The sequence below is a fragment of the Ischnura elegans genome, chromosome X (genome assembly GCF_921293095.1).
Source record: "Ischnura elegans chromosome X, ioIscEleg1.1, whole genome shotgun sequence".
NCBI classification, from domain to species: Eukaryota; Metazoa; Arthropoda; class Insecta; order Odonata; family Coenagrionidae; genus Ischnura; species Ischnura elegans.
In genome coordinates this window covers 45,277,100-45,297,158 of record NC_060259.1, presented here as the reverse complement: position 1 = coordinate 45,297,158, position 20,059 = coordinate 45,277,100, and the positions used below count along the sequence as shown (strand labels likewise).

Here is a 20,059-nt window from a genome sequence, read left to right as displayed (position 1 = left end):
CCGCATGATTTACTGCTCCCGCGATGACCCTTTACTACCGACGTCGTAATCCCTGACATGATGTGCTCAGTTGTGCACCGTAAAAGTCCATTATGCCCGGCCAAGTTATTCTCTTTCCCCTCGGCCTTACCTCCTCCACACTCCGGCTTCGGCGACTGCTCTCGTCCTCGCCTCGGAGGAAAACATTAATGCTCGCCCCACTCCCCTCGCCGCTCGGGGCATTGAAAACGTGGGCCCCGTGATTGATTTATCAGGCAGGGACCCCTCCCCCGTCCTAGCCGACCCGCACCTCGGAGGCCCCTAATTGATTCCCGAACGCGTCCCTCCCTGCACCCGGCACGCCGACCCATTGTTCCGGAAGGTGTCGGTAATGAGTTCCACCATGGGAGCATAAAAGTCCACTGTTATTATTGTCTGGCGGCAGTGATCGGCGTTAACAGTGGACCGGACAGGCACAGCGCCGCCCTCGCCTTGCATTCAATTTCACGGAGGAAAAGGCTCTTTGGCCGCGCATAATTACACGCCCGCGTAGCTCGAGATGATGAACGTTTTTGGCACCAAGGCCTTTTCGAGAGGAGCCGATGCATTTCGCGCTTTTATTGTCCTTTCGTGGAGCCGAAAGAGATAATGTTTCATAGCCGCGCGCTCCGAACGGAGGATAACTTGCAAATTCTGCGAGACCGTGAGAGATGGAGAAAATCCGAACAATTATTGGACGAAGATTCGATAAACAAGGGGAACAGCAAAATTGTTATTTTGCTCCAAGGTCAGGGTAGTAAACTAGGGCTTTACTCGACGGAGGTTAGCGTTAATAATGGTGATATTAGGCACACTACCACACGATGATTTGACTGAGGACTTAAATTGAAAGATTCGAAGTGTACGGCATAAAAAACGGATCTGAATGCAGAAACAGGCGCAGTCTCAGAGGAAAAATTTTAATTCACCATTACATTTCCTCCTGCACATTCTAAATATGGATAAAACTTTCAATATTATCGACGTTATCAGTAACAACTTCAGCGCTTTGTTTACTAAAGCATTATCGTAATATTTCTTATTATTTTATCCTTGCATAAGCAAGACCTTAATTTCGAGGAAATATCATTGGCGTTACCTATGCTACGCTACGCTGAAACATGATCTTTGCAAACTAAAGTTCCAAGCTTTCCAAATGATATTTAAGAATTTAGTTTTAGATTTTTTCATTGTTCGAATGTCCCCGCAGCTACCGTAAATATACCTACCATGCCTGTGCCCCTCTAACCAATAATTCAAGCGATACAATATTCACGATTCAAAAATATGGAAAGTACAAATAGCTCTTTTTCATTGGGCTCGAAGAGAATAGTCGATGCCTCAAAGTAATATAAAACCAACACGATAGGTTTTCGAACAAAAGTCAGCCTTTAACCCTTCCAGTCATATCTGCTTATGACAGCAAGCAAATTTCACGATTTTTCATTTTTAAAACTTGAAAATTTTGCACTAAATCGTAATTATCGTGGCAGCTAAATATTTTTCAATAAAATTTAAACCACAAAATAATGCGTAGTTCAGATATTTCCTAAATAGAGCTGAAAATGTATACATTTTTCATGTAGCTTAGAAGCAACATTGGATCATAATGAGTAAAAGCTGAGAAGATTTCCTAGAGAAAAATTCACCGGGCATATTAAGAAATCAACTTCTCTGTGAGCCACGCGCGAATACCATGAGCGAAACGGCAAAAAATGAGCATTGCCTTAGAATGCACTTCAGTAAGGTGAGTCATGAACCTGAAATAATAGTTGGAGATCTTGGGAAAAAAATCTTTTACACTTGAATTCACTCAATTCTTGACTCTATCGCTCGATTCACCTCAGAGAATGACGCTGCGAGACAGAAAGCAATGAGGATATTATTATTCTCTATGCTAGGAAAACAAAAGCTTGAAGAGGTGAAAGAGTTTTGACACCTAGGAAGCTGAATTGTCAACGACGGACGAAGCAAGCAAGAAACGGTCAGTAGAATAGCGAAGGCGAAGTGGGATTCCATAAAAAAGAAGAATCTACCAACAGCTGAAAATATAAGCAGAGAAGTAAGGAAACAATTCATCATATCCCACACATGGAGCGTGTTTCTGGAGCAGCAGAGAAGTCAAGAGTGGAAGCATTTGAAATGTGGTGATACCGAAGAATGATGAAGATAAAATGGATGATTAGCCGTGTAAGTAACGAGGAAGTTCTAAGAAGAGTGAGAGAAAAGAGAAGCCTCCTAAAATCCTTAATCAGAATACGGGACAACTTGGTTGGCCACATTTTGAGGCATGTTGGCCTGATGAAGACAATCGTTGTAGGACAGGTGGAAGGGAAAAAGGGCAAGGGACGGCCCCGAATGAGTTACATAGAACAGGTTATAAAGGATGTAAAAGAGAAGGAATACGTAGGTATAAAAAGGTTAGCGGATGGGAGAGAGGAATGGAGACCTGCGTGAAACCATCTTAGGATTCTAACGATGACGATTGTTGATTGATTATGATGAAAGAATGTTTTCATAGGTTTCATTATACGTATATATGCTTCAATATTAATGTGATGAATTTCACTCGGCCAGAAAAAAATAGTCGAACGCCTATATGAGGAGATTCATAAAATAAAATCCAATTATTATCAACAGTGGGGTAGTGAGATTCGATGTTGGTCACCAAAACAGTTTTTAATAAATCCAATATATGAGCATAACTTGAATTTACCGCTGTTCTTTGGGTATACAATATTTAATATTGGTTTATTTATTAAATGGAATACAAAATCATTAATAACAAATCTAATAACAAATTTTGATTTATCATTGGAATCAATATTTCAATCTTATATTATATTTCAAATAAACAAGGATAAATAAGGAATTCTAGGCATTGCTTGTACTCTTTATAGGATACCTCAAGACAAATTACAATACGAATTGAAAAATTAAGTAAACTGAGACCAGATACGAAACAAAAATAAATACATGAAAATATAAAAATTTGTACTTTAATCTAAACCAGTCGTGCATACAAAATTTACATTTGATTGCAATAAGTCTGAAAAAGCTTTTTGGAGAATCAGCATCGGATTGAGCGAATTTTCATAGGCAGCTCCCCAGCTAAGTTCATTTTGTATAGTACAGACGCATTATAAATAGTTTTATTGAATTGTCGGGGACATAAATTTCGAAGGAAGCAAAATTTCGCGTCATTAAATTTAAGTTTTAAGATAATAATAATGACAACGTTTGAGTAAAATTAGAAAAAAATGTGCTTTAAATATTTTATTCACTAGTATATTCTTTCACGCGGTGTTTTCACATTTCTAACGCAATTATGCAGGGACTCTAGTATTTTCCACAGCTGATGGTAAAAGTGGTAGTGGAATTCTTAAAAATGAAAAATAAGCTAACAGCCAGTCAGAGTTTCCTATCAGTTTTTTTTCGTTTATCCATAACGCTAATGTTAACTTTCTGATAACTTAATAATGACCTGGATAATGAATGTAATGTAAAATAGTTGTAGTTAGTAAGTGGTAGGAATCAGAGTAGCATAAACAGTGTGAAAGCTTTATTTTTATTACATCAGTTCTACTACGTAATGCTGGAGGCTATTATTTTTTTAAATAGGTAGAAAAAAACGAAAATGACATGATATACGGTCCTAAATTAACTAACAATTTTCACCGAGGCAAGAAACTATTCCGGCACCCTACCACTGATTGGATGAAGGAAAAACTTAATATAAAAGCCCATTAGGCGACTCCTTTCACCATAATGTGACTAATGGCAGTGAATAATGTAGGTATTTAGTTTGGAAAAGAGAGGTTGCAAACATTTTGTACGAACCCTCTCCTGCGCAAAGACTTTGATCCATGAGGCTAAGGCAAAATTTAGCAATGCATCAAGGTAGTGACAGTCAAATTGCTTTAGATGAATAAAAATATTCATTTCACAGCGGTATCATACATTTGGTTGTTGGTAGGTAAACGCAGGTAATATTAGGGGGAGTAATACCGACATGGAGTAATACAGGCAAAGATTTCCAGTGAAACAGCCAGCTCTACATGGTTCAGTCTATGCATGACGTTTCTGAATGAATTGCAGGGAGCGGTAGAAAGTAGAGATGCCTACCAGGCAATTCAGTTTACAGTATCTTTTTCACAGATGACAGGGCAATATTGAGTGCGTGAGAATCCGTACGCGGGGTTTGATCCAGATAGATTACTAAATGAAGCAATTGGAACTATGAACGAGCTGGTTAATGCTATTCAGTGATTCAAAAATGCTACCATCGATAATACACCCTTGTAAACGACAAAGAAAGAAATTTCAAATTAACTTTGATGGCCACAGCACTTGGGTAACGTCACTAGATATGAGAAAGCATTTGGAATGATTTTAACATGAAGATATTACTCCATAGCGAGGTCATCAGTGAATTTAGTTAGAAAGATAGCAAAATAATGTACTGACACTGGAAACTCTAGAGCAATAAAAAGAAATGTTAGCATATTAAGTATTTATAGCAACGCTTTTGGCAACAGGTAATTTTAGAATGAAATTTTGTTTCAGACTCTGCATTGTGGAAACTACTAATTTTAAATTGACATGTTCCAATTTCACATTAAATAATTAAAGCACTAAATTTTAAGGTACATACATACTTTTTAAACACCTGCATGACTGTACACAATAAGGAATGAAATACGTAGCGATATGAAATATTTACGGTAAAACTCCAAGAATTGGTTAAAAATTTTATCACATGTCTACTGAAGGAAACCACAACATTTATGATACTGTTGTTAAATGAATATTTTTATCCATAAAAAGCTATTTGAGTTTCACTACTTTGATGTATAACTAAATTTTGATTACTATCATATATAAAAGTATTTGCGGTAGAGAGAATTCGTATAAAATGTTTGCAACCTCTCTATTCCTAGCTAATCACATTAAACACCGTCATTAGTGACATTATGGGAACGGAGAAGCCTAATGGACCTATTTTTTAATTTTACCTCCAGTTAATAGAGGGCTTCGACGTAACCATCGACAAACTTTGAAAACTGAACTTCATTCAAGAGCGATAAAGAGCATAGGTGCTAAAGAGATGTTACAACACATGAGAAGTTAGACGAAAAACACAATATCAGATTCGCCGCAGTTACCAAGTGAGAAGAAATGATATGCCGCCTGCACTGAGATGGAGGCAAGAAGGTGAATGGGACAGGAAGTTAATTGGATATCGTAAGGGAGAACTCCGGAGTCAATGGAAAGATGAAGGCCGTTATAGCTGAAAGGCTGTTGGTTGAGAGGAGGGATAAGCGCCGCCTCAAATGTGACGGCGGGAGAAAGGAACTGCGTTGAGCAGAGGATTTAAATAGCGCAAAAACAGGGGTCACGGCCACAAGTTCCCTTTTCAATTTGCTTCTACGAGACGGCAAAAATGATTTAGACTCGTTCCAGGAATTTAAGTTCACAAATCCTAACATTCACTTAAACATGAACACTAATTTTACATTTTTTTCACTAGCCTCTGCGAAATGTACAAGATTGTCTTACAACTGAAATGCCATTTGAAATTAGGTGCTTATGATTATCCATGCGGTGCTACCAAATGATGATGTGAAGCTACCGAAGAATAACGAGGATAAAATGGATCGACCGTGTAAACAACGAGGAAGTGCTAAGAAGAGTGGGAGAAAAGAGAAGCCTCCTAAAAACCTTAAGCAGAAGACGGGACAACTTTGTTGGACAGATTATGAGGCATGATGGCCTGATGAAGACAATCGTATAAGGACAGGTGGAGGGGAAGAAGGGTAATGGACGGCCCCAAACTTTCATTGGACAGGTTATATGGATGTAAAATAGAAGAAATACGTCGCTATGAAAAAGCTAAAGGATAGGAGAGAGGAATGGAGAGCTGCGTCAAACCAATCTTAGGATTTTTGATTAATGATGATGATGAACCCTAATAAGCTGCCTGATAATCAGATGACAAGCAGTAAAATTTTACATATAATCTATTACGGTGGAAATCAATTTTTCCCAACTTGATCGTAGCTAGCCAAGAAGACTGACCTCCGCATCACTATCAAGATTTTTAAACGTAAACCGGCCCTGAAAGCGACCTGACCTAAACTGGGTAAAGATAGCCAGCTTACATGCTCTGTAATTCAATCATAGCGCATACACTCCGTATGGACTTCACATAAGCTTGCCGAGTACAACTCGGCTAAGAAAAAAACCGCCGTAGGTATGAATCTTTACATTATATAGGTCTTACCTTAGTATTACTATAATCTTAACATTATTATCATCATCTTAACATTATTATAATCAGTGACGCGGAGATTAAATGGAATACCTTCTTCCCTCCAGCTTCTGAGGTCTCAACAAAAGATAGATAATCGCAAGAAGACCCTTAACCCACAATTAAATATGGCGAAACTCCTGTTCCATAATTCAGCTCCCTTTAGTGTATTCCTGAACATAAACTACAGCTTTGACAAAACTCTCAACTAAATTCGGCGAAAAATTACTTTATTTGGAATTCTTGACAACACGTGCAGCGAACTTATGGGATTTTCTGTTCAATAATCAATCACTATGTAAAAGAAAATCGTCATCCTACCTAGGTAAAATATTTCAAAGCTTCATGGAATCGTTCAAATTGTATGTCTTTAAATAGTAAGCAGATGGCGAGATGTAAGTCCGTTGAAAGCGTAGAGAGTTATTTCAGGGTTAATCCAGTGAAATTCCCACATATTAGTAAATTAAAAGTTGTAGCACACACGAAGGTAATGTAAAATTTATTCACACCGATCGCGAAGTAAAAGTTAAGTACTGTGTATGATTTCCATTAATTTTTAAATTACTAACCGCTGAGTGGACTTTGTAAGCTCCATGAGCGCTATCACTTCACGCAGTAATTCCGTGGCGAGACGTGACGATTGCCCGAATAACAAGATAAAATCTATTATTTTACACTTTCGTTTCAAAACTTTATGCACTCCGTCTATCCCTTTCGTGAATATATCATAAAATAATCCATAGTTAACTCCTGCAAGGACGTGCATTATGAAGGCACATGCAGTGGTTTTCGGAGCAACGTAAACCTTGCGTGCTTATGAGACCATGACAAAGCAATCGCTCTTGATGCCTTAACATTCCCCATTTCCTCTTGTGCTCCCTTCCGTGATCCTGCATCTTTCTCCTCCATCCGAGGTCGACATTAATTGAGAGATTGCATCGAATCATGCGGCACAGGAGCACTGAAAAGTTGAAAGTCCCTTGAGAATTTTCTACCAGCCCTACCAGTTATTACTATTATTTGCGCAGTTAACCCACATATATACTTAAGAGCAGGCCTAAGCTGGGCCGCCCGGATACCGGGACGTATCCCGGTGCGTCCTCCAGCCTAGAAATCTTTGGCACCCTCCTGTTCCGAAAGTGACAAATTAAATTTGATTTTTTAAAGTCGGAATACCAACATTGAGCAGTTAACTTGATTTCAATTATATATCATTCAACAGCATTATTAACACCGTATTGGGTAAACAAAACAACAATTTAAATTAACAAACTTCAATCTTGTAAGGTTCAATTCAATCTCAAGAGGGTAAGGATTAAATTTTCAAAATTTATTATATTCCACACCCCCAGACCTACTTCTGCATAGTGCTGGCGCCCTCTGGCCATGGCAGTCCATCACCCTAATAAGGGGTCCAGTACGGCCCTGCTTGCGCACCGGGGCATTTAAATTCCTAGGAACGCCGATTCTGGAAATATGTGCCTATTGGGGCGTAATGCCTTTGGTTTAAACTTGGTTAAAAAGCTAATGTTTAGAATATAACTTTAACCTATCAAACGTTATGATGTATCAATTCTTTATGAATAACGAACAACAACTGAAAACGTACTAACGAATACGTATTGTACGCTTTAAAATTGTTTAGGTTGACGCGCCTAAATGACGAGAATCTTCGTCATCCGTCCGGAACGTTCGGGAAAAAAATGACGAGAATTCTCGCCATCCGTACGCAACGTGTTAAGCGGCTGCTATATCGAATGATTACCATCTCTTTATGCTGTTAAAGTCTAATTGCGCACGCATTAAAAGCTTATTAATGGGTCTTCAACATAAAGACAGCATAAATGTATCATTATTACACACTTAGTGTATTCTTCAAATAGCACGTGGCTCAGAGGCAGTTTAACAGTTTGCTTATATAATGCGGTAGTAGTGCTCTGCCTACAGAAGCGAAGGAAACAATATTACAACATCGAAATGTAGTTTGCATGTGACGGAGATAGTTGTTGTTGGAATGAATTAGATACTTAAATTATCCATGAGATCATATTTTCTTTTTTCGGTACCGGATATTGCTATGTATTCATACCTTAGTAATACAGTTTTCATGAAGTAAGTTCCGTTTAAATGTTATCAATGGAAGGTTATGGTATTATGTTTCAAAAATCGTTTACCGTTGTTGAACGGGTCGGTTGCGATGTTTTGAAGAAACGTGAGAAGAAATTCACTGTTGATACGAAAGGCAAAAGTCTATTTTGTATAACCCATTCCAAAGGTGTTATTTATCCACATCTGGATTCATATTTACTATGTAGGGCACTATTAGGAAACTATTGAGTTACCTAGTTTGACAAATGTTTTTCATAAATCTTTTGTAAAAAAATTATTCATTTTTGCTTTTATGATACTAATTTGACATTTTTGGGAAAGGCTAGTCCTTCCAATTCGTATGACAAAATAAAAGCATGCAAGCTGAAATATATAAAAAAAACAGATATTCATTTCAAGCGCATATCCGAGTGGAAAATTGGAAAAAAATAGATGGTATGTAAGTAAAGATGTCAGTAAAGATGTTAGGAAATTGAATACTGTGCGACCTAGATTTCAATGTGGCACGTCATCATCTGGCACCAGATAATGCCGTGCCACGTCGAGGCCTAGGTAGTACAGTATTAAATTTATGTGGGATTACAAAGTTTTTTACATTACATTAGGGGTCATAATCCCTAAAAATGATCTGGCACCGCCAGGATTTCAACCCGGGCCCACGAGGTGTGAAGCCACTCTCTATCTACCAAAACAACATCAACATACCACTAGGCACTATTATCCCTCCCTTAAAATTTGTAATTAACTCAAGAACCGCCAATGATATTAGTCTTCCCCTCATGATTTTTCCACCAGAAGAACAAAGGCTGTTTTAACAATTGGGGTGAATGTCAGCAGTAGCCGGGAAACCATTTCAGACATCCACGAGAGAGGGAAGTTGAGAATCAGCCGCCCAAATTTTACGTTTTCGACCGACAATCCTAATGTGCCGTGATTTCAATAACAATAATAATAAAAATTTATTACCGTGGACTCATTGGTCCTTTAGACATTGATAAATGAACAACAAAAATAACACATTTACATAATTAACAAAAAATAAAACAATCAAAAAACAACTCAAAATCCTGAATAATGTGAACATAATATTACATAGAATGAGTGGGAATACAATAATACAATGGATACAACAATCGATTTCTCTTTTCATTTCACCATGTTGGGATCAGTGGCGTAGAAAGGGGACCCCCCCCCCCCCCCAGAAATATAAAAACACAATCATTATCCATCGTAAAAGAAAACAAAATATTGAAAAATCAGGAATTTACAAAATTTTTCTTTAACATATGAAGTTTTTTCTATTATGAAAAGTGTTAAAATTAGTTTAAAACACTCTACTTTGTACCATCTTCGTCAAACATTTTCCCCACTGGTTTTGGACCCCCTCTGAACGAAATTCCTGGCTATACCACTGGTTGGGATCCATTGAATTGAAAACTTTTCTTTTAAAACTTGCGATGTATATACGTTAATGCTTTAACATCATCAGGCAGCGAATTCCATCTGTGGGAAATATAAACTATGAACGATCTATGATAAATCTCTGTACGATGGTGTGGGATCAATAGATCGGAAATATGAGTTTTTGTAGAAGGGTGTAGTACATTTCCCTTAAAGGTGATTTTAGCACTGATCAACAGGTTTTTGCATCAAAACCCTCTCGATAGGGCAAAGTCAATTACTATAGAGTATCATCCTTGGAATTTGGGAACGAGAGCTGGGAAAGAGATCATAGGTAACATAAAGGAGAGAAGGTCCTCTCTCTAACCGCCCGTGGCCTTTAACCCTTTCAAACCCAGAGCTGCTCCTGGAAGAATTTAAATTTCAAGACTTCTCATTGGAAAAATGTGAATACACGTCATATATATTATTACAGAAAGGTCTTTCTCTGTCAATCCGTATAAGATCCGTTAATACTGCACCTATATTAATAAATGAGGTATCATTTTAATCGATGAATCACCGGATTTGACAAAAAAAACACAATCTCAGTCTCAAATTTCACTATTTACCCTTAATTTGACTTAAATGTTTCGATTTTCCCACGTCGATTACTCGCTCGAGGTACATCAACTCTACACATTTTTTTTATTCTAAACTTCAAAAAAAGGTTTCAAAACTCATAGTGATGAAACTCATAACCAAAAAGTTACAGACGTCAGCATTTTTCCTTCTAATATTGTATTTGAAGAAGTTTTGTAAATTGCGTGCCATTATTCAGAAACATACGTCATGATTGTTCCTACTGGTATCAAACTCTCTTGCCTGAATTGTATTCATATGTTTTGTATATTTTTGCTAGAAGCATATCGGTTGAAGTTCTCGCGGGTTCGGTTTTTGATGTTGGAGGTAAAGGAATTCGAAGAGAATTCCAACATGGAATGTGGTCTAAAAACCAGCCACGCGCGGGATTCGGCTCCAAAATTATGCTAAATAAAATTGCAACTCCTTCACCCCTCCCCTTTCAATCTCCTTCCGTATTTACTTCCTCCAGTGAAAGACTATCCTCATTACCTATGAAAAAGTTACCAGCAATGGCTACGAAACGTCGGGCAACAAACAGACCAAATACGCGGTGAACACCCGAAAAACATCATCGACAGCTTCAAGACTTCTCATTGGAAAAAAGTGAAAATTTTATACTCATTGCATGGGCTATGAAACACTATCTCATTACGGACAGTCCTATAACCCTTCCTAAACTCAGAGCTTCTTCTGGAAAAAGTTAAATTTCAAGACTTCTCACTTTAAAAACGTGAAAATTTACTGCTCAATCATAGACATCGATCACCGTCTCTTTTCCACTCGCTCAGCAAACGTGGTTGAACACAACCACGTGTGAAATGATGAAGCCTATTTGGCCTTCCTTCTCCAGACCATTTTGTCACATTCCCACCCCTTGAAAAAAATCCTCGCTCGCATGGAAAAAGCTTCACATAACTCTTTTCCAACCTTTTAACCCTTTTTAAGCCACAGCTCCTTCTGGGAGAAATTAAATATCAAGACTTCTCATTTTTAAAATGTGAAAATTTTCAGATTAATCGTAATTATTTGGGAAGCTAGATATTTCGCCAGTAATCTTTACAGTACAAGAGACTAAATCTTTCCTGAATAGAGCGGAAAATTTATGCATTTTTGATCATACTTAGGAGCACTATTGGGTTATAATGGGTCAAACTGCAGTCGCCTATCACGAACAACACCGCCCGAAAAGCCAAACTTTATTGACTGCGTCTTTATATTCACTCTAACTCCTGCCATCCTCATAAGACCTGCAGCATAATCTCAGCCGCCATTAAATTATGTTAAGGGAATTATAATAAATTGACTATCTCGTCATTTCAGTTTTTGCGACGGCGATAAATATTTTGCAAATCCGCTTTCAGTGAAATTAATGCGCATTAGGCCGTAATTACTGGCGAAATATGGCTAAAAACTGACGACCAAAGACTCCTGAGCAGCGAAAAAATACTTGTGAACCCGCGGCGTGCGGATTAACAGGCGAGGAGATTACGTAACCACCAGCGAGGCCGCCTGATTTCGTTTTCCAAGCATATTTTGAGAACTGGTATACAAGCCGGAATCATATTTATAATATTATATCTCATTTTAGTCGTATAAACTTCTGCTTGGCTGAATCTAAATAGCAATGATTCGAAATAAATCTCGTTAAATTAATATATGAATTTAATATAATTATCCCCATCGATAGCATATAATTATCACAATTACTGTAGCATGAGAAATATTATTTTTCCATAGCAATACAACAGCTCAACTCGTTAATTAACGTAAAATACATGGAAACCGTCGTTTCCAAAGAAAAATTAGCTTTACATTGATAATACTGTCACCAAAATCCCTTTTGAATCTTTAAATCCTTTCAAAATATATGTATCTAGTTTTTAGCCCTAACAGTTTTTGGCAATTTTGAGGTTTCGTAGTGAGAATTCGGGAATGATTAGCAGCAGAGTTCATCACAGGGATTTTCCAACCCTGGCCAAAAAAATATTCTAGCTCTTTCCCGATATTCCCTTTTGAAATGCAAAAGCTTGCACCCAGGCTATGTATTCAATAAGATATTTCATAAAATTTCCTTTTATCCACCACAAGTACGCCACCCGGTGTTGTACCCAGAGAAGTGGGAAGCTTCGAATTAATGGTCACATGGCAGGATTTTTAGGTAAAGGAATAAAGCAGATATGACGATGGCGTAGGGGAGACTAGGGAGCACTGGGACACATTTTGGAATACAATTTTTTGTGAAAATATTAGCGGCTAAAATCAATTTTTTTTACAATCTTCAGTTGCCTTGAACATTCGAAATTCTATGGAAAATTCTTCGATGAATTAGAATACGTGAGCACTGTGAAACTTAGCATTTTCTGAACATACGACATCTGTCCCAGACCTCCCTCATTCCGGGAGGAATAAGGAACCATTGTAAATGTGCAGAAATGACTATAAAAAATATATGATTGATTCATAATACATAAATGATAGATATTGTAGTTATTTTAGATGTTATTTATACGATTTATGGTAACAGTAGTAAATGAAAACAAGGATTTCACTCTTTCAGTGTCTGTAAACAAAATATGAGCATTCTGTTTCAGAAAAATATTTTTTCTATATGAAACTAATGTCTTTTTGTGGAGGGAAGATATATTTTGAATTGGCCTCCCTTTTCCGCATGAATTTTGCATCATTACATCATCATACTCATTACTACCAGCTTTCCACGGGTAGTACAAAAGAGGAAAACCATTCCACATGTCGGATTACTTTGAAAAACTACACTGCCCCTGTCTTCGGAGGCAAATGTTTTCGTTACGTGTCATGATAATGCAGATTTTGATGAATTATTTACTCTAGCTACCTCTTTCACACTTTTTCCTCCATCACTAACCATCCTCTCAGCTTCCAGAATGGCACAATTTGGCACTGGTACCATATCTGGATTTTTCCCTCCATATACGTGGCATAATTACCGAAAACTAAAAATTAAAATGCCTTATAAAATAAAACTTAAAAATATAATAGTGCTTGGAAGGAGTGGGACACTGTATTTTTTTAGTCAAGAGACAGGAGTCTTGCATTTCATTCTTGACTTCGACGCTTATCCAATCTTTGAAATAAATTGATATTCCTGGAAAAGGGAACATGAAAGTTTACTCTTAACTACTGAACTAACTCCAATCCCATTCATCAACTCTGGAATTTGAAGCATGGCGAAATATCTAAGACGATTAAATTTTAATAACACTAAATGTTATTAAAATTAGCAGTTATGCATTCGAGGGACATGCATTTTAGTCACTTCTACTAGCGAGAGAAAGTCATGGTTGAAGTAATAGATATTTAAAGTATCTCACGAAAGTTACAAAAATTGGTGTGAAAACCTTAACTCACATTCACAGGGCTGAGCCAGGAAGCATTTTAGGATGAAATGTAGCTACTTCTTCCCGTACAAGTGAAAAAACAAGAGCTAAAAAGTTTAAATCGAGAGAGGGAAATCTTAAATCTCCAACACCCCCCACTGCCCCATTCCTCCCTTGTTTCCCCTACATATGTAACAGAAAAAAATGGCAAAAACGATTTCAGCTCATGTCCCGCTCCACAACATTCATCTTTATGTGTCCGTACGTGTGTAGACAAAAAAACCTCGCGTGAACGCGTACCCCAACAAAATGGTTTGCACAAAGAGGATTAATAGTTAAGTGCAGAATCCTTTGAGTTATGTTTCCCTTTGATTGTGTCAAGAGGTGTGCCTACCCAGCAGAATGTCCAACCACAGAAGTTGTACGACGTGACGTAATTAACCGTTTTGAGAAAACGACGCAAAGGACGCGTCGGACACAACCAGAAGTAGCACTACGGGCTTTGAGAGCATGGGATGCATATACGTACTAACATTGGTTGCAATCCGTGCAACCGTATGGAAATTTATAGCAGACAGACACACAGGCATCCTCTTTTATATGCTATATATTTTGGAATTAGTAGTCACATGGCATAGGAACAAAGTAGACTTTTCTAGACAGACTAATCAGTTTTTCCTTGGACGTTGAGAATGAAGCTGTTGGTTTCGAAAGCTCCAAAAAAGTTCCCGTATGGGTGTTTCTTTTTCTATGTTTCTTATTTAGTGCTAGTGACTTGCTACTGTATTATTATTATGTGCAACACGCATCATTTTTTTACAAGATTTATGAATAGATTTCTTCATGTCTTAGAGGCTCATTCTAGCCCCTTTTTCCTTTCTTTTCAGGGAAGAGCTTCAGCATAACCATCACGGTGGGCACCACTCCGCCGCAAGTAGCGACTTACAACAAAGCCATAAAAGTGACCGTGGATGGTCCGAGGGAACCAAGGAGCAAGACACGTAAGTACCCGACGACACTCTGCAAGACTCCTCTCTCTTGACTAAGCCAACTCCAGCAGGGGAACCTTTTACTCGCATTAACTATTTACCTTCGATTCAGGGAGGAAGGGAACTTGATGAGAAGAAGCATATGCAAGCATTTCATTCCTGACTTCGACGCTTATCCAATCTTTGAAATAAATTGATATATCCTGGAAAAGGGAAAATGAAAGTTTACTCATAACCACTGAACTAACTCCAATCCGATTCATCAAGTCTTGAATTTGAAGAATGGCGGAATTTCTAACACTGATACATGGTCATGATACCGTTCAAAACTTTAAAATTCAATTTTCCTAGCTAAAAAAGCAGATTTATGAGAGCAACACATAAGAAGCAGATCCAGAAGATAATCTAGCTTTAATACAAGAGTTAAAGAAGCTGAAGTTTTAAGGAAACTGAATTTTAGACTTTAGAATCAATGTTTTACTTCTGAAACATGAGCCTTCTCTCATGAAAACGTCACCAGAGAGCAATTTCTTCGATTGTATTGTTATTGAAGGCAACTGAAACCAATACTTTTAATTAAAACAAATATATTTTTCAAATTTATCAAATCAAGTATCACTTGCTACTTCAATTGAACGACGATTTGTATGAATAACGCTTTGTGGAACGGACAAATCAATGAGAAAAATTTTATAACGATTTTTATTATGAATTAATTCTAAGCTACCACATTGTGCATCATCTACCAAAGCTAAACTTATGCTAGATTATTCTAATCCATGGTTGAGTCATAATGAGCTGATTGTGACTGAAAGATCTAACCAGAGAAGAGAAGTGAGTATAAACGGCTAAAAAGTCCTTTCAATTTATTCAGTGATTGCGACTAAAAAGAAGGGATTGGAGATTATAGAACAATGACAGACCGAAGAGGAGTCGAATTTCGACGATTTAGGCAAATTAGTTCAAAAACTAGTGATAAAAGAACCCTAATTGGGTGAAGAGAAGTTTTCTTCAAAGCTACTTACAATTGGATTCTACAGAAACATACGAATCTCACACTACTCCGCTTTCTTCCATCTATGAGACGACCACATCCTGCCGCCTGCACTACTTATTCCTAGATTTTCAATGCTCTTCTCGTTATAGACAAGAAACTTCCTCTAAACTTTCGGTTATCTCATCTTACCCAAGCCATGAAAAATCGATTCCTTAGTAGATACCACCATTTAATTCGTTCAATAAACGATTCCAAACCTTCATTAATTTACAAAAACCTGCCCGGCTCCTCTCATTTCTACTATTGATGCCTGGAAACTGTAAAGAGTCAAAGTTCTCTGGGATGGAGTAGGAAAATTTAAATACGCCTCGACGCAACATCGTATTACCACTAGTCGTACGATGTGCATCTTCCGTCTCAAACTTGGAAACGAAAAATAAGGAGTGCTATTGGAAATAAAGTCATCGTTTGATAAGATTACGGTTCTACGTAAAATGAATTTTTGCACGAAGAGCCGTGATCATACCATATTCCGTCAATCATCGAATAATTTAATTGAAATACTAAGTCAATATTGATGGCATGGTGACATTGCCAACCAATATATACGACAGAGAAGTACGTTATAAAAGCAGAGAAAACTAAGATAAGGTCCAAAAACAATAGATGAAAACAACAGACGGTAACGTAAATGGGGTAGTGTTGCGGTTTTGGTGAGTTATTCCATGAACCGATGCGTGAAAGCGCCTCAAGAAAAATTCGGTGGAAGCATATATTCTTATCGGTCGGTAAAACTTGGCGATAAATTTCCAAGTAGTTCTATTGAACAAAGGGTGAGTTAGATCTACGAATTAAAATTAGTGAGAGCTAACTGCTAGTGAATTTCAATATTATTCACTAAGTTGATCACCGTTGTGGGTACGCCTACAAAAATAAACATTTTTTATTCATACCAAAATTTGTGTAACAGACACATACTTTACATGATCGAACTGTCTAAGGGGCTACGGCGAGCATGGATTGACATGACAGGGTTGGAACAATGAACTTTGAGAATCGAAGTGGTAAGCTGAGGTCAATTTCACCTTAATTTACAACAATAAAGTTAAATTAATTGTTTCAATCTTAACTATGTGAAAGGTCGATATACTCATGATGAAAAATAACTTGGTTTCAATCCATGCTTTTGATTTCTCAAATGACCCGACTTTAAACACAGTGGTACAAAAACTACTTGCTCTACTACTGGTGGCACTGACTGCTGTCAATATTAAAAAACTGCTATATTTGAGCCTGTAGGCCCAAATATTACAATTACAATTTTGATGCAGTAACAAAATATTGCTGTCAAATATGGATTCAGCCGACCGAATTCCTATGTAACGATTCCTATGTAATTTAAATGCAGGATTCTTCTGGTCTTGCCATCCGTAAGCTTGTGTTACCGGTTTCTGTCTTATAGGAGATGGTCGACAACTTGGGTAATTTTTGCAACTGAGCTGAACACTAGAAGTTTTGTGGAGAACATGGTGAGAAACCTAGGCAAACGTAAGCTTCATGTCTACGAAAAACACCTGGAAAACTAAGGCTAAATCTTTAATAATCTATCGATGGACAGGGTACATACTATTCTAATAATTGTCAACAGGATCCGTGATAAAATTTGAGTGAAATATGGAGAGTATTTGGCTTTCTGTTTTCCTATCGCCGTGATCCATGCTAATGGTATATATATTTATCAAGTGTTCAGGCTTCACTTGGTAGAACCGCATATCTATATTGCGAAATAAATCACTTACAATTAGTACTGTTCCACAAAAAAAATTATTGTTTCAACTACTGCATAGTCATTATCAATACCTTCGTACCTTTTAACCTAAATATCGTACCTCGATAATGATTATATGGTAGTTGAAACCCAGGGTCGGAAGAATAAAAGTTTTCGTGGAACATTACCAAGTGATTTATTTCGCACTACATGCAAATGGTAGGCACTTAAGCAAATTTTCAAAGTCAGCTTCTACTAGGGGGGAAACTATGCATCCACGCCCTTCGAAATCAAGTTAGTTGCCTCTGTCTTAACCTCAAAGAGTTGCAACTCGTCTTCGCGGCTGTTCGCTCCATGGAATTCCAGGATATTATTGGGGGAGGGGTAGGGGGGTTATGGAGAGGGGGGGAAGGAAGTGCCGAGGCCTTCACGGCGCAGTGGAGGTGTGTGTATGTGCCGCATCGATTGCTGCAAAGATGAAGAGCGGGGGAGGGAGGGTGCCATTTCCGCGAGGAGTCTTCTTTAACGAAGGGCAGCGCCGATGATGGGACACAATGCATGAAAACCTGATCTAGGGGGGGTTGGTGATCGACAAAGAATCCAGGGTGCGCCGTGGTGGCCGGAGTACAGACTCTGCGTAAGGCGGCAAGATTCCGCATCACGCACTTTCGTCCTCGTTTACGAGGCAATCTCATTCGATGAATCCAAATGTGACCTCTGAAGTAGCCAGAATATCTTAAAATTTTGACGGAATGACAAAATATTGCTGCCAAATTTGGATTCAGCCGGCCAAATAATAGGGTGGTTTCCTGTTATTTTTTATTGCCTATATCGAAAGATTATTACTCCTGGAGTACGCATTTCACACTTTTAGATTTTTAAATGACGATATCTATTTTTTCGCGATTAAACGAAAAATGAAAATTTTCAAGCACGCGAAAACGCGACGGCTAATGGTATGGCTAATGCTGGGAAAAGTCCGTGTGACGTATTTCTGGTTCCAGCTGTCGGCGTGTGAGGTGACCTTGGGGCGAGGCTTGAGCGCTGATACGACGCAGGCTGCTAGCAGGTAGCTGAGTAGCCTGCTAGCAGGTAGCGCTTGGCTTAAATAAGGATTATTATTGCCCTCTCAAACGAAGGAAACTTTCCGAACTTAGGTAATTTTAATGGGTGATTATTAAGAGATGTTTCGCTGAGCTCTGTGCCTCATGCATGCATTGGTAATCTCAGACAATGTAAAACTCCTATCTACTCGTATAGAAACTAGGTCCCTGTGACTTTGCGTGGAGTGAATCGCATGGGCGCCAATCTGGCCTTTTTCAAATGAGGTTAAAATTGGCCATTGCCATTCGTCTAAACTGGGATTTCTAATACCAAATAATTTTTATATTATGAATACACTAATGGTGGGTAAGGAATCGCAATCAATGCATTTCGTGTTCTTTGATGAAGGAAACTACCCTATTATGCAGCGATAATTTTCACGTAGGATTCTTCTGGACCCCTTCTCATCAGTTACCGGTTTCTATCTTATTGGATAATAATCTAAGCGGAAGAATCTGTTACATTTTAATGTAAAGCTTGATAGGAGTGGCTTTATCGTTTTAGATTTGTGGCACCAGTTTGATTTTACCATACAACATTTAATTGTAGATAATAGCATATATTATTGAAAAGGACACTTGACTCAAATTAAAGGAAAACAGAAGTTAAATAGGAGAAAAATCTGAGAACCCAGAATAGAGGTAAATCGGAGCTGGCCTTACCCAATTTTGCCGGAAGTGGGCAAAATTTCGTATCATGCACTTTAGTTCTCGTTTTCACGGCAATCTGATTCTGTGAATCCAAATGTGACCGCTGAAATAGCCATCGTGACATTATTTTGAACCATAAATTCAAAATTAGTTGCTTTTGGGGCAAGTAAACCTGGCAGAGAAATTAAACACCCAAAGTTCATGGTATTAAAATACTAACGTATTACTTAAATCAATCGTGCACTCGAGAGGAGAAATATTTGAATTCAATATTACGACTTTGAACCACATAATTGATTTTTACCACGATATTGCCATTCATTAATAATTAATAAATTAATGTGATTGTCTCTAGGAAACTCCGATGGAGCCTTAATAAATACACTAACACTCAGACTGTAAAGTTACTACATAAAAATCACATAAAACTCGGCAAAAATTTGGTAAATAGGAAAACGAGGATAAAATATTCTTATGTCAATTTAAAAATCAAAGTATAATATTTCGGCGCAAATGAATGTGGATGATCAGTGCTGCAAAATTCTCTTAAGGCGGCACTGACCGTCGACGATATTACAAAACTGCTATATTTGAGCCAATAGGCCAGGATATCTTAAGATGTTGATACAATAACAAAATATTGCTCAAAATTTGGATTCAGCAGACCTAATTATTGCGTAAAGATAATTAATACGTAGGATTATTCTCGGCTTACCATCAATACACTTGAATA

At 37.8% G+C, this 20,059-nt stretch overlaps 1 protein-coding gene across 2 annotated transcripts in view; it reads left to right on the top strand.

Annotated features, from left to right (window-relative positions):
• LOC124171572 (runt-related transcription factor 3-like) overlaps positions 1 to 20,059 on the top strand; it is a 116,761-nt gene that overhangs the window by 49,205 nt on the left and 47,497 nt on the right. For both annotated transcript variants that reach the window (XM_046550751.1, XM_046550750.1), the window contains exon 2: positions 14,706 to 14,819. In XM_046550751.1, the coding sequence (XP_046406707.1) occupies positions 14,706 to 14,819 (114 nt within the window). The remainder of the gene's footprint in view (positions 1 to 14,705; positions 14,820 to 20,059) is intronic.